At 37.6% G+C, this 15,833-nt stretch overlaps 2 protein-coding genes across 3 annotated transcripts in view; one reads left to right on the top strand and one right to left on the bottom strand.

The window, feature by feature from the left end:
* The window catches only part of METAP2 (methionyl aminopeptidase 2), a 30,020-nt gene extending 24,544 nt beyond the window's left edge, over positions 1-5,476 (top strand). For both annotated transcript variants that reach the window (XM_045872825.3, XM_045872826.3), the window contains exons 8-11: positions 117-213; positions 3,229-3,332; positions 3,986-4,101; positions 4,790-5,476. In XM_045872825.3, the coding sequence (XP_045728781.1) occupies positions 117-213; positions 3,229-3,332; positions 3,986-4,101; positions 4,790-5,042 (570 nt within the window). In that variant the 3' untranslated portion in view covers positions 5,043-5,476. The remainder of the gene's footprint in view (positions 1-116; positions 214-3,228; positions 3,333-3,985; positions 4,102-4,789) is intronic.
* Positions 5,477-8,398: 2,922 nt separating this feature from the next.
* Positions 8,399-15,833, bottom strand: part of USP44 (ubiquitin specific peptidase 44) — a 44,530-nt gene continuing 37,095 nt past the window's right edge. The window contains exons 5-6 of the mRNA XM_045867200.2: positions 10,386-10,591; positions 8,399-9,435 (exon numbers count right to left, since the gene is read on the bottom strand). Coding sequence (XP_045723156.1) covers positions 9,236-9,435; positions 10,386-10,591 — 406 coding nt within the window. The 3' untranslated portion in view covers positions 8,399-9,235. The remainder of the gene's footprint in view (positions 9,436-10,385; positions 10,592-15,833) is intronic.

Genomic DNA, 15,833 nt, shown 5'->3' with positions numbered 1-15,833 from the left:
GAGGAAGTTATAATGTGCAAAGCAGTTTACTTAATTGTCCTTTATTTTAAAATACTAATAAATTGCTATAAAATTCTGCATTTTGAGTAACAAAGTATACATCATTTTGTTTTTAGTGTGCTGGAATTGATGTCCGTCTGTGTGATGTTGGCGAGGCCATACAAGAAGTTATGGAATCCTATGAGGTTGAAATAGATGGGAAGACATATCAAGGTATGTTTTAAAAAAAAAAAACTATCTTATTTTGAAATGCATGTGACCTCTTGCAGAATTAATTTTGCAAAATAGTGTTGAGTGCTTTCTTTGGGTCAGCTGCTTTATCTTTATCTCCTGGGAATATAAAGAGGGAAAATGGGGGTGGGGGAGGGGACAATGAATGACCTCCTCATATTAGGAAAACTGTGGTCACTAGGTGGGAACTATTGCGAAGCTACTGTGGTAGCTGATGGGACACCCAGGGATTTATCCCAGATTGACCAAAATGCAGACTTGGTTTTCTGTGACGATTCAGACTGAGGCTCAGAGACAAACCAGAGGCTCTTTGCATTGATGACCAACCCCCCCCCCGCCCCCTGCTTTTTTTGAATTGAATTCAGAATTTAGAGTCCGGTTAATTTCTTGTGTGTCTTTCCTTTAATCTTTATTCCCTTTGCCTCTTAGTCTTTCCTAGCTACTGCCTTAGGTACGTAGTCCCAGAGTCAGACCTATGCTTTCTGCTGCTTTCCTATCATTCCAGCCTTCTCCAGCTCTCAGGGTCTGACCACTATCCCCCTTCCTAATCTGCTCACTGTTTTCTGTAACTGCTATTCTAATAACTTTCTCACAGAATATTTCTTACATTTCCTTTAATCAAATCCTGTCTCTTCTTTATATTCCTCTTTGCAGAGACACTCTTGCTTCCTTGCCCTCAGTAAATTCACATCATTTAGCATTTTTTGCATAACTTTGCTGATAGTGATAGAGTATTATGTTTCTACCAACTACAAAAGGGGTTCTTCCTCTGTGACCCGATGGTGTCTGTCCTTGTTGCTCTCTCTCAGATCCTGTGAACACCAGCACAAATCAAAATACTCTTAAGGCTGCTCACACTTGGATGGGAGGTATTATGGGATAATGAAGAAAACATACTATAGGGTCAGATGGGTCTATCTTTGAACTTAGATAAACCCTGTAAACAGAACCCAAGTTTCTTTGACTATAGTAAGATTAATGATACCATGTTTCTTTGTTTTTCTGTTTTTTAAGAAAAGTAAATTTTATGACAGTGCCTGGAATTTATTAGTATTCAACAAATTTGTCATTTCCTGTCCCCAGATTTGGGATTGGTGCCACAACAAACAAAGCTTATTCAAGTCCCTCTCAAATCAGCTTTCCCTCCTATCTTTTCCTAATTCTGCAGCTTTGGTTGGCTTCCGCTCTGCCTTTCAAGGTATATTGACAGTTTGACTTAATGTTTAGTCACCACATAACAATGCCAACCTGAAATACTGGAATCAGTATCTGCCTTCTTACTCTTTCCCTTAAGCCAGTGCAACATTTTAGGTTCTGTTGTTTCAGCACCCCTTTTTTGATACCAGTTATTGTGTTGATCAAGGTTCTTAGTGGAGGGTGGCATAATTAATTAATTTTTACTACTTTGAGCAGAAAGTGCATAGACAAATCATGATGTTGGGAAGATGAAAAAATGGACGAAAAGCTGTACTCCCAGCAGCACTTTCCAAAACCACGTAAAAGAACTGAGCCATCAAGGGAGTGATTTTATTTACCTTGATCAGGAAGCTGCAGACTGGAAAGTTAACTTTATAGTTACTGGTCCCAGAATTAGCCTGCTGCTGTCACAACCTGTATAATATACAGATGGATACTCCTGTGCCCTGCTTCTGTGTAACTTGGTTGTATGTTAGGTTAGTATAGCTAAGCAATTTTTTTATGTAAATGTGTTATTGATTGGCCTGTGGGGTAAGTTTGCCAGGTCTTGGAGAAATGATGATGCTTGCTGAATTTTAAAGTAAATTTAGCTTATCATTTGTATAAGAAGGAGAATTTTTTTGAAGAGCTAATTGGGAGTTTTATTTTCCGGTGCCACTCCCTAAATGTCATTGTTTCATTGTTGTAGAGTTGAAAAAAACCTTGCTACCTAATTCTGCCCTGAAAGAAAGGTAGCTTGTACTGAGAATTCTAGCCCTGTAAAGCTAGATTTTTTAAAAAATCTTTTTTTATTGTGGAATTATGTTGTGTGTGAAGAGACACAACATAAAAATTCAATTAAGCGGAATAGAATATTGCCAGCATTCCAAAAGCCCTTCAGTTCTGTATACCCTTTTGAATTACAGCAGCCTTCCTCTAGCAAACCACTGTCTGGAGTGCTAAAGTATTTTCATTTGCTTTTCTTAATGTCTTTATTACCTAATTATGCATCCCTAAATAATAGTATAATTGTGCTTAATTTTGATATGTATAATAAAACAGTATGTATATAATTGTGCCTTCTTCTGTTCTTTTTTCTTTAGGTTTTATTTCAGTTGTTCACTGTATTCCCAACTTTTTGTTTTTATTGTTGTGTAGTGTTCCATTGTGTGAATATACCACAGTTCGTTCTGTCATTGGTCTCAGGACCTTGGAATTGTTTAGATTTTCCTTATTAACACACTTGAGCTGTGCTATAATTATAAAATTTAGTTTTATAATCCTGTCATTTGGACAAAGAATCCTCATTTTCACATTACCTTTTGGACCATAACTATATTTTTTGTTTGTAATCACAACGTACATGGCATTTTATAACTTTTATTAACAATACCTCCTTAATCGAGTCCCGCATTGGGCTCCCTGCTCGGCAGGGAGCCTGCTTCTCCCTCTGACCCTCCCCCCTCTCAAGTGCTCTCTGTCTCTCTCATTCTCTCTGTCTCAAATAAATAAATAAAATCTTAAAAAAAAAAAAAAAAAAAATACCTCCTTAGATGCATCCCCATTGTATCCTCATAACATAGTTTGTTCTTTTCCCATCATCTCACCTTCCTCCCTTCTAGTTTTTAATCAGTAACACTGTAGTAAACATCTTTTCATATTCCACTAGTTTTCCAGTTTGTATGTAACTATGTCAGTGTGAGGTTATTTAGTAGAGCCATGTCTTATTTTTAAGTCAATGCTTAAACTCTGTGCCAGAAAGCCAAGAGATGTTTGTGCTCCTGAAGACCTTGAATAAACTATCTTTTCCTATTATGCCAGTGAAACCAATCCGTAACCTAAATGGACATTCAATCGGGCCATATAGAATACATGCTGGGAAAACAGTGCCCATTGTGAAAGGAGGAGAGGCAACAAGAATGGAGGTATGTGTGCCATTAACAGTGTTTTTTTATGAAGCATTTTTATTTTTTTTCCAAACTAAAGTTGGTGATAGTTGAGTATGTAGTATGTTGAGCAAAATTAACTTGCCATCTATACTCCGATAGGAATTGGTCTGTGTGAATGTGCAGATCATGTCTGGTTAGACTATGGCTCAGTTAGCTGTGGAAGTTGGGTATGCCAAAGGATTGTTTTTTCACCACTTACTAAGCTAAGCATCTCTTAGGTGCCAGTCTCTTTAGTAGTCCCTGAGGATGCATTAGTGAACAAAATAAAATTCCCTGCCCATGTAAAGGCTGCATTTTTTTTTTCTTAAGTAGGCTCCATGCCCAGTGTGGAGCCCGACGTGGGGCTTGAACTCAACAACCCTGAGATCAAGACCTGAGCTGAGATCAAGAGTCGGACACTTAACCGACTGAGTCACCTAGGCACCCCATAAAGGCTACATTCTAATAGGACACAGAAAGACCAAACAGTGCTAAGGAGATAAAGCAGGGAAGGGTGAATAATGACTGCCAGGGGTTATTTCATGTTTCTTACATGAAGTAAATAATACCTCAGGCTGCAGTTAACAAATGGCAATTTTAATTAGTTCTGGATTTTTCTTCTCTCCCCCTGGCCCTTACATATTCTTTAGGAAGGAGAAGTATATGCCATTGAAACCTTTGGAAGCACAGGAAAAGGCGTTGTTCATGATGATATGGAATGTTCACACTATATGAAAAATTTTGATGTTGGACATGTGCCAATCAGGTGAGAGACCATTATTTTTATAGAAGTTTCTTTTCCCAGTTAGCAGCATTTTAAAAAATTTGACAGACATCCACAGTGGTACATTCATAAATGTACAGTTCTATAGCCTACCAGTAAGTTTTGTGGATTTTTATAATACAGCAAAGAAATTGCCCTGTTAAAAATCTTAACTGAGATAAAAATGATACAGGCAAGTATTCTCTTAAGATCCAGTTTCCAGTAACAATTTGAGAGGTGATTATTTTGCTGGCATTTCTAGGTGGTGGTTTTTAACATTTTCCTATTGGTAAACTTCCTATTTTTACCCTTTTTTCCCCCTTAAACTTTTTGGAAAAGATGGTTGAAAGATGGATTTATACCTCCTTGTGTGCAGGTCTTTCAGCTTGATGCACAAAAAAGGAAATTCCCACCATAGTACTCTTGATGAGTCTCTACTGGGAATTTAACAAACACGTGTGCGTAAACACATAAATATGATAAGATAGCCTTCAGCTGGTCTCCCATTCAGCTGCCATGTATAATTAGGTATGGGCTGTTATACATTCTGACTTCTGAATGTTGAAAGAGGCAACAAAAAGGTTTTTGAATTACTGAGTGAAGCCACGTCTACTGTATAAGTTTTCCTTAACGGGGAAAATGAGTGGGTAACTTTTTAGCTACCTGTTAATTTTGGATTTTCTCCTCTTAGGCTTCCAAGAACAAAACACTTGTTGAATGTCATCAATGAAAACTTTGGCACCCTTGCCTTCTGCCGCCGATGGCTGGATCGCTTGGGAGAAAGTAAATACTTGATGGCTTTGAAGAATCTGTGTGACTTGGGCATTGTAGATCCGTATCCACCATTATGTGACATTAAAGGATCATATACAGCGCAGTTTGAACATACCATACTGCTGCGTCCAACGTGTAAAGAAGTTGTCAGCAGAGGAGATGACTATTAAACTTAGTCCAAAGCCGCCTCGACATCTTTTATTTTCTAAGCTTTGTTGGAATACATTATACCAGAAGTAATTTGCAACATGTTGTCTGTTTAACAGTGGACCTATGTAATGCTTTTATCCATGTTTAAAAAGGAAGGAGTTTGATCAAAGGCAAACCATCTAATGTAATTAGCCAAGGAAGAAGCTTTCAGGACTTTGAAATGTTAACTGTTTTTCCCATCTAGGAAATGCTATAAAGCTCAAATTAGTTAGGAATGACTTCTACATTTTTTGTTTTGAACACCTAAGAGATGCTTTTCAGATATTTATATTGCCATATTCTTAATTGAATGCTTTGAATGACTACATCCAATTCTGCACCTATACCCTCTGGTATTGCTTTTTAACCTTCCTGGAATCCATTTTCTAAAAAATAAAGACATTTTCAGATCTGAGAGCTATATTTCAATGTCTGTGGTTATAATTCTGCACAGGAATTAGCTAAACATAAATAGCTAAGCATGTAGGGAAATGTAGAGCCTTGTATCTTGATTGTAGACCTCTACACTGAAACTTTTCTTCTGACATAGCGGCTAAAACAAGATCTATACATGCATTAACTGGGAGAATCTTCATAAATTAATATAGAGCTTTAGGAATAGTTTGCCTTTATTTTCTTTTTAGAACCATATTAATCTGTCTTTCATTTTTTCCCCCTGACATTGGAAAGATCTATTAATTGAAACATGACCTAGTAGGAATATGTACCAGCTTGAAACCTTGATTAGTAAAATCTCAACATTTAGATCCTTTGTCCAGTGGTAGTACTTATCAGGAAATGTACTCAGCTTACTCAATAAACCAAAAGGGCATTTAAAACTAGAAATACTACAACAGGGAAACTTCTGTACTTTTAGATCGCGCTCTAGTTAGAAAAGTTTGATGGACTTATTAGGCTTTTTCATTAGTAAGCCAAATTATTTTAACACCCTGCCCCTTGACTGGCTTGAATTCAAAACTATGGTGGCATTTCAGGGAGTGAGGTTACAGTAACACTCATTATGGCAGCTAAGTGCGTAAGTTGAATGTAAGATGCCGAATACTTGTTTGAACTGAGTCCCACTACAGATTCTTGAACAGATTGCTTGAATTCTTTGTAACTGATTTGTTGGGAATGTTCCAACATAATTTTAAAATTGTTTATGTACCAAGGTAAAGCCTTAATTTGTATATGCTTTAGCACAATAGGATTCACTGCCTCTGGGATGCTGTTTAGTTTGTATTTTAACATTTTTCTCATAGGAAGAAAAACCGGACTTCTGTACTTAGATCACTTACTATACATTAAAAAGCTGCTCTTTCAGCATTAGAACAATAAATGAATGTTATCTTGTGGGATAAACTAGTTTTTAGCTGTGAGCCATGTTTATTATGGTGCTAATGTTCAAGAGCTACTTTTGGATTATTTTCTCCATTTTCTGTGATGTGCTTAGTGGCAGAGCTCACCAGTTCATGCTTGGACATGTTATAGGTCTTGGGCCCTCCAGCTAGTTCTTTTGGGGTTCTGAGTCCATACGTTTTTGATGTGTTTTGGTGGGAGATAGAATCTTGATTCTAAGCTCAAGAGTTTTACAATTGACCTTATGAGTGAAGAATTTTGGAGCTTTGTAAGACCGCTTTAGCAGTAGTGATTTCAAACCAGTTATGCGTTCCAAGCTCCCCCGCTCAGGTAACTGTTGCGAGCGGTAGCATCACTGCAAGCCCCTGGAGTAGCTGGAAGGAATATGATCTTGTAAATAGGAAAGCTGTCACTTAAAAAAATTGTATTGTTTACCTACTAGCCATGTATCTCTTGAAATCATTTTGTCATGTTTACAATGATGTACCTTATTGGTAACAAATTATTAGTTTGATGTTTAACAAATAGTGCCTTTAGTAAATTATTTTACAACCAAAACATGTTGTTTTTTGTTAGATCAACTTAGTTGAATATAGACGTCTACACTGAGATATACAATAAGAAATCTAAGTTTCTGTTCATTGGCTACGTTTTAGTTTTGTTGTAAATTTAATAGACTTAATTTTTTTATATCAGTTTTAGGTTTGCAGCAAAATTGAGCATAGAGTTCCCATATAACCCCTTGACCTCATACACACAGCCTTCCCCATACGTTTGGTTCTGAGGGATTAAAGTAAAAGGCTAAGTCACTTTCTTTCATATATTTTTATATTGAAGTTAAGTACTGAAACAAGCAATTATACCATTACAAACAGCAAAGCTTCCAGAGTGGTTTTTTGTTCTTTTAGATTTTATTTGATAGAGATACAGCGAGAGAGGGAACACAAGCAGGGGGAGCGGGAGAGGGAGAAGCAGGCTTCCCGCTGAGCAGGGAGCCTGATGCGGGGCTCGATCCCAGGACCCTGGGATCATGACCTGAGCTGAAGGCAGACCGCTTAACTGACCGAGCCACCCAGGTGCCCCCAGAGTGGTTTTTAAAATATCTCCCTAAAATTAGGTACAAAAGTGTATAGCAGTTAACCCAAGGATAAAGTAATCCTTGAAATTAAAAGAGGCTAGACTCTAGTATCTTGACCACATAAATCTTTAATGAGGTATAATTACGTTAACAGTTGAGGTAACAACTTGCATAGGTACTTAAATGAACAATTTTAAACTTCAGCCATTTAATACTCAAGCTGTATTTTTGGCATAAATGATTTGTCTGTTCAGAGATAAATTCTCATTGCACTTCATGATCAGCTGCCCCAATGACTTGCTGTCTGAAATTTAAGTAAAATTTGCTAATAGGGGTCCTTTTCAAGCTTATACTTAATAGATGATCACTAGCAGAGAACAGCATTCTACAGGATATTATCTTTCATTAAGATTTCAACCTGCAAGAAAACCCACTTAAAAAAGGAAAAAATGATCTTCCAGTGGTTAACACTGAGCTAAGATGTTAAATAGCTGATCTATAGAGGTTAGTAATTAGCAGCAGTAGGATTTTGAAGAGATCTAGTAAGATTATTAAGGAAGAGCAAAGAGTATTTCATACTATATTTTTTAATAAAAAAGTTTAGATAATTTTTAATTAAAAAAGTAAGGCCCCAGTGTTTGAATATCTGAGGTTCCTAGTCTTCACATAATTGGAGCAAAAGTAATCCAACCCTTTAGTTATTTAGAAATATGAGATGCTGAACATGTTGCCCAGTTGCCAATTTTGAACAATTATCTTCTCCGTCCTATGCAATTTTTTTCTCTTCAAGAAGACATTTTTTTCCTTTAAAAATCTCAAGATACGATATGGTACAAAGCTTTTAAGAGATCTAATGTTAAACATATAAAATGAACTTACTCAAGTTAAACTGTACTTGTATATCATAATATACTGCTGAATTCAGATTTTTTGTAAGACTGCTTATTGGAATCTAGACAAACCTGTTTGCTGCCAAACAAATCATCATCATAAGTCCCAGCCATCATTGTTTTCATGTCCACACTACTGAAGTAATTTAAATATACTATAAAGCTGTAATTTTCATTTGTATAAAGTTGGACTATGCCAAATAAAGAACAATTATTAAAACTTAATAAATTTTTGGAAAAATGGAAGTTCCATTAACCAAAATAATGTCTATTCTGAGCCCTGTAATACACAAAGTCTCAGGAATATCAATTAGTCTGATTGATGAGTATTTAGGTAATACCTTGATATTTCACAATGAATGTAGGGTTGAACTCCCTTCAAGGGGCAAAGGTAACTTCAGTATACAAATGGCCTGAAATAATTTTTTTTTTTTTGGTATGACTATTAGTGAAGAAAGTATCTAATTTTCCATCTAAAAAGAATTTGTATAAAAAATGCCTACAAAAGATAAATAAATGTATAAAATGATGCCACCTGAACTTCAGTAAAAGATTGCACAAATTCATGATCTGAGCCAATTAAGACATCAAAATAAAAAAGAGGTAATGCCAGTCTGAAGTAAACACTATAAGTTTAAAACTCCCAAGTACTTGAAAAAAGTTTAGTTACCCGCTGTCATTGATATTCATGCTAATCTTGTCTCTGTGAAAGTTTTGTTGTAGATACAAAATGTATAAACAGTGCACTGATTCCTAAGTAAAAAATTAAAACAATGAAGCTCCAAATTGTAAGCCCTTTTAAAAAGTATATATAAAATCACAAGAAGAAAGCCCCACTGTCTTTGGATCAGCTAAGGATTTCATTAGAAGAGGTATCAGCTTCTTCATTGGGATGTTGGCTACCAGACAGGAGCTCTGGAGGCAAGAGTTTAGAATGTCCATTCTCAGTAACTCGCTGGGTATAAAACAAGATATAAGCTTGGGCCTTGCATACTTCGTCCATAGTGCACATGCTTAGCTTGGAGTCATTGCAGTGTACCCAGAACCCTAGAGTGAAGCACAGAAATACTTTACCTGAAGGCTTATAAAAGAATTTTAGAAGTTTCTAATATAAATTAATATGGATTTAAAGGCATTAGTTTCAGTGAGAGTTACATTTCTTTGAAGGGAAAATAACTAGCCATTTCATTTCTATTGATGAGAAATACAGCTTGGGCAGTATATTATTCTGGAATCATCTACCTTTATTCTAGAAGTAATCTGAAGTTAAAAAATCTGAGTAGTTCACTTGACACTATCTTTAATTCTAGGTATAATCTGACCAGTTAATGCTTTTGCTGCTAATCATATGTAGAGCAAACAGTGTACAACTCACTCTTGGTAGTTTATTGTTAAATTAATGGCCTTCATGGATTATGGCCTTCCACTCTTTTCTGGGTGAGGTGGAATGGTATGCATGGGGAGGCTCAGTCTTCGTTCAGTAGTAGTTAAAGGAAGGGGAAATAAAAAGTGAAACCTAAATCAATTTTGCTACCAATGAAGATTGTCCCTGAGGGTCCATGGAGGCAGTAAGTGAAAGTGAGTTTTATTAAAACCTGAACTCAGAGTTTGTTCTAAATATCTGTGATCCCCAGTTCATTAAATGCTCTGTTCTCTAACAAAATTAACTAGATGAAACCACTAAACAGAGGACCTGCCCTTAGAAATGTGCTTGTAAGGTAGCAATCTGACTTTTAATCAATGTGATCATCCTTACTATCCTATACCTACAGCCTTTGAAAGTCACAACTACTACAATCCTGCAGAAAATATCCCATTTTCTTCACAAACCTTTGTTTTTTTATGAACCGTAGTATTCGTAAAAAAAAAAAAAAAAAAAAAAAAAAAGGATCAAGTGGCTTCCCTTAGGATGATTTAGTGGCCAATTCAGAAATTGTAAAGCCTAAATACCAGGTTCCAAGTCTGACCCAAGATAAAATACTTTTCCCCATCTATACCTCCTTCAGAATTATAGCAGTAGGCAGTGTAGTGTCCTGAGCCAAATCCTTTCCCATGGTGCATTACTACAGCAGATAAATCATAGATAAAACATTCTGGTCTGAGGGATTTCAGGGATTCCCTGCAGCAATAAGGCTCCATGTTTAAGATTTCTTCAAAGCCAACATGAACACCAATTTTCTCTCGGTTATTACGTCCTGACCACCTGTGAACAAACCAGGGTAAAATGATCAAAAAAAGTCAAGGGAATATACCATGTACTAGGTTCAGACAGTCATAATAAAAGGCCTCAGTATAGAATACAAAGTATCATATGTAAAATAATACAAATATAAAATCCTTTCAATGCTGAAGCTGGCTATAAATGGAAAAATTTAGGTTTATTAAACAGGTCTGGTCAGGTTTTAAAATATTTGTCTTCTGTAGTTAGAAGATTATATAGGAAGTAAATTAACTTTCAGCAAAGGAAATTATGGCCCTATAGCAGTGTCCCCCTTCTCATAGATTAATTCAAGGTACCAAAGGGTTTTAATTCTCTATTGCCTTGTCACACCATGAGGAATCTAGAATCACACCCCAGAATCTAGAATTTGTTCTTGGGAGACATAACCTAGACCTTTCTTGGCCAGATGTATGGGAAAGCAGGACAAAAGAAGGCACCTCTAATTCTTCAGAACACTTTAGAGCTCTTCTGACTAAGAAAAAAACCGGAACTGTAACCCTTCCCTGTAAGTCACCACAACACTCATTAGGGACAGAACTCAATGCCTCTGTACTGTCATTTTCTCAGTCTGTCGGTCATGCTTCCTGGTACTGGACCAAAGCTTGGCAAGCAATGTTTTTATCATACACATAGTATGAGCTGGTGCTACAGGGGAAAATAATGTCTTGTTCAAGAGACTGTAATGCAGCTTGGTTTACGGTGGTACAGAGACAACAGACAGACACAGATGAAAAGAGGATAGCATTGACTTTAAATGACACAATGGACCAAATGGACTTCACAGATATACTCAGAACATTCAATCCCAAAGCAACAGAATACACATTCTTCTCTAGTGCACATGGAACATTCTCCAGAATAGATCACATCCTAGGTCACAAATCAGGTCTCAATCGGTACCAAAAGATTGGGATCATTCCCTGCATATTTTCAGACCACAATGCTTTGAAACTAGAACTCAATCACAAGAGGAAAGTCGGAAAGAACTCAAATACAATACATGGAGGCTAAAGAGCATCCTACTAAAGAATGAATGGGTCAACCAGGAAATTAAAGAATTAAAAAAATTCATGGAAACAAATGAAAATGAAAACACAACTGTTCAAAATCTTTGGGATGCAGCAAAGGCGGTCCTAAGAGGAAAATATGTAGCAATACAAGCCTTTCTCAAGAAACAATAAAGGTCACAAATACACAACCTAACCCTACACCTAAAGGAGCTGGAGAAAGAACAGCAAATACAGCCTAAAGCCAGCAGAAGATAAATAATAAAGATCAGAGCAGAAATCAATGAAATAGAAACCAAAAGAACAGTAGAACAAATCAACAAAACTAGGAACTGCTTCCTTGAAAGAATTAATAAGATTGATAAACCCCTGGCCAGACTTATCAAAAATAAAAGAGAAATGACCCAAATAAATAAAATCATGAATGAAAGTGGAGAGATCACAACCAACACCAAAGAAATACAAACAATTATAAGAACATATTATGAGCAACTATATGCCAGCAAATTAGATAACCTGGAAGAAATGGATGCATTCCTAGAGATGTATAAACTACCAAAACTGAACCAGGAAGACACAGAAAACTTGAACAGACCTATAGCTATATCCACTAAGGAAACTGAAGCAATAATCAAAAATCTCCCAACAAACAAGAGCCCAGGGCCAGATGGCTTCCCAGGGGAATTCTACCAAACATTTAAAGAATTAATACCTATTCTTCTGAAACTGTTCCAAAAAATAGAAATAGAAGGAAAACTTCCAGACTCATTTTATGAGGCCAGCATTACCTTGATCCCAAAATCAGACAAAGACCCCATCAAAAAGGAGAAATACAGACCAATATCCCTGATGAACATGGATGCAAAAATTCTCACCAAAATACTAGCCAATTGGATCCAACAGTACATTAAAAGAATTATTCACCACGACCAAGTGGGATTTATTGCTGGGCTGCAAGCTTGGTTCAACATCCACAAATCAATCAATGTGATACAATACATTAATAAAAGAAAGAACAAGAACCATATGATCCTCTCAATAGATGCAGAAAAAGCATTTGACAAAGTACAGCATTCTTTCTTGATTAAAACTCTTCACAGTGTAGGGATAGAGGGTACATACCTCAATATCATAAAAGCCAGCTATGAAAAACCCACAGCGAATATCATTCTTAATGGGGAAAAACTGAGAGGTTTCCCCCTAAGGTCAGGAACACGGCAGGGATGTCCACTATCACCACTGCTATTCAACATAGTACTAGAAGTCCTAGTCTCAGCAATCAGACAACAAAAAGAAATAAAAGGCATCCAAATCGGCAAAGAAGAAGTCAAACTCTCACTCTTTGCAGATGATATGATACTTTATGTGGAAAACCCAAAAGACTACACCCCAAAACTGCTAGAACTCATACAGGAATTCAGTGAAGTGGCAGGATGTAAAATCAATGCATAGAAATCAGTTGCATTTATATATACCAACAACAAGAAGAAAGAAAAATTAAGGAATCAATCCCATTTACAACTGCACCCCAAAACATAAGATACCTAGGAATAAATCTAACCAAGGAGATGTAAGATCTGTACTCAGAAAACTATAAAATACTCATGAAAGAAATTGAGGAAGACACAAAGAAATGGAAAAACGTTCCATGTTCATGGATTAGAAGAACAAATATTGTGAAAATGTCTATGCTACCTAGAACAATCGATACATTTAATGCAATCCCTATCAAAATACCATCAACTTTTTTCAAAGAAATAGAACAAATAATCCTAAAATTTGTATGGAACCAGAAAAGACCCCGCATAGCCAGAGGAATGTTGAAAAAGAAAAGCAAAGCTGGTAGCATCACAATTTCAGACTTCAAGCTCTATTACAAAGCTATCAAGACAGTATGGTACTGGCACAAAAACAGACACACAGATCAATGGAACAGAATAGAGAGCCCAGAAATGGACCCTCAACTCTATGGTCAACTAATCTTCGACAAAGGAGGAAAGAATGTCCAATGGAAAAAAGACAGTCTCTTCAACAAATGGTGTTGGGAAAATTGGATAGCCACATGCAGAAGAATGAAATTAGGACCATTTCCTTACACCACACACAAAAATAGACTCAAAATGGTTGAAAGACCTAAATGTGAGACAGGAGTCCATCAAAATCCTAGAGGAGAACACAGGCAGCAACCTCTTCGACCTCAGCCACAGCAACTTCTTCCTAGAAACATCACCAAAGGCAAGGGAAGCAAGGGCAAAAATGAACTATTAGGATTTCATCAAGATAAAAAGCTTTTGCAAAGCAAAGGAAACAGTCAACAAAACCAAAAGACAACCGACAGAATGGGAGAAGATATTTGCAAATGACATCTCCGATAAAGGGCTAGTATCCAAAATCTATAAAGAACTTATCAAACTTAACAACCAAAGAACAAATAATCCAATCAAGAAATGGGCAGAAGACATGAACAGACATTTCTTCAAAGACGATATCCAAATGGCCAACAGACACATGAAAAAGTGCTCAACATCGCTTGGCATGAGGGAAATCAAGATCAAAACCTCAGTGAGATACCACCTCACACCAGTCAGAATGGCTAAAATTAACAAGTCAGGAAACGACAGATGTTGGCGGGGATGCGGAGACAGGGGAACCCTCCTACACTGTTGGTGGGAATGCAAGCTGGTGCAGCCACTCTGGAAAACAGTATGGAGGTTCCTCAAAAAGTTGAAAATAGAGCTATCGTACGATCCAGCAATTGCACTACTGGGTTTTTACCCCAAAGATACAAATGTAGGGATCCGAAAGGGTACGTGCACCCCGATGTTTATAGCAGCAATGTCCACAATAGCCAAACTGTGGAAAGAGCCAAGATGTCCATCAACAGAAGAATGGATAAAGAAGATGTGGTATATATACACAATGGAATAGTATGCAGCCATCAAAAAATGAAATCTTGCCATTTACAAGGACATGGATGGAACTGGAGGGTATTATGCTAAGCGAAATAAGTCAATCAGAGAAAGACATGTATCATATGATCTCACTGATATGAGGAATTCTTAATCTCAGGAAACAAACGGAGGGCTGCTGGAGTGGTGGGGGGTGGGAGGGATGGGGTGGCTGGTGATAGACATTGGGGAGGGTATGTGCTATGGTGAGTGCTGTGAATTGTGTAAGACTGTTGAATCACAGACCTGTACCTCTGAAACAAATAATACATTATACGTTAAAAAAAAAGAGAGAGAGAGAAGATAGCAGGAAGGGAAAAATGAAGTGGGGGGAAATCGGAGGGGGAGACGAACCATGAGAGATGATGGACTCTGAGAAACAAACAGGTTTCTAGAGGGGAGGGGGGTGGGGGGATGGGTTAGCCTGGTGATGGGTATTAAGGAGGGCACGTACAGAATGGAGCACTGGGTGTTATATGCAAACAATGAATCATGGAACACTACATCAAAAACTAATGATGTAACGTATGGTGATTAACATAACATAAAAGAATAAAATTAAAAAAAAAGAGTGGGTGGCTTAACCCACTGAGCCATCCAGGAGCCCCTGACTTTTCCCATTTTTAACTGTTTATTCTTAGTCTTGTAGGTTTATCCTCATCTACCTAAACATTAAATATGTGTTCCTTGATCAGAACAGAGCTTTCATGATAGGAGAAGATGATGTGGAGAGAGTAAGTGAAATCACTAAGTCATGTGCATTTCCAGAGCCCTGAGAGTTCCTTCCACGGCCAACTTCTTGGCGGGCAACCTGTACAGTCATTTAGGACTCCATGCTTGGTTTAATGCTCTGATGTCAGTGTCTTGAAATTCTTCACAATGTCATCTTTGAATGTGGGTTTCGTCAGAGTCGACGGGACAACGGAGCATGTGCACGAGCAGAGGCGAGACCCCAGAGACAGTATGTGTGAGCCGTAGTGGTCCCGGCTCCCGGCGCTCAACAGCATGCACAGAGCAGCAGCGGACCCTGCGGGCAGGCAGCAGCCTGGGACAGCACAGAGCCTCAGGGAGCGGGGAGCGGGGCCAGGCTGGGGCCTGCGCAGAATGGAGGTTGTGACGGCAGCAGGCATGCATGGAAAAGTGAAGTGACTTCTCTAACTTCAGAGTCAGCCTCTTGACTCCCAACCTCTCACCTCCCTGCTGCTTTCCTGGTCTCCATGACCTCATCCTGGTGACCTGACATGTTCAGTGATTTTATATGATTCGTGA

This window comes from Mirounga angustirostris, unplaced genomic scaffold, assembly GCF_029215605.1.
Source record: "Mirounga angustirostris isolate CCGP_5_RB_7025 unplaced genomic scaffold, mMirAng1.0.hap1 SCAF_5, whole genome shotgun sequence".
Lineage (NCBI taxonomy): Eukaryota > Metazoa > Chordata > Mammalia > Carnivora > Phocidae > Mirounga > Mirounga angustirostris.
Note: the sequence above shows the minus strand (reverse complement) of the source record. Positions and strands in the feature narration are given on the sequence as shown.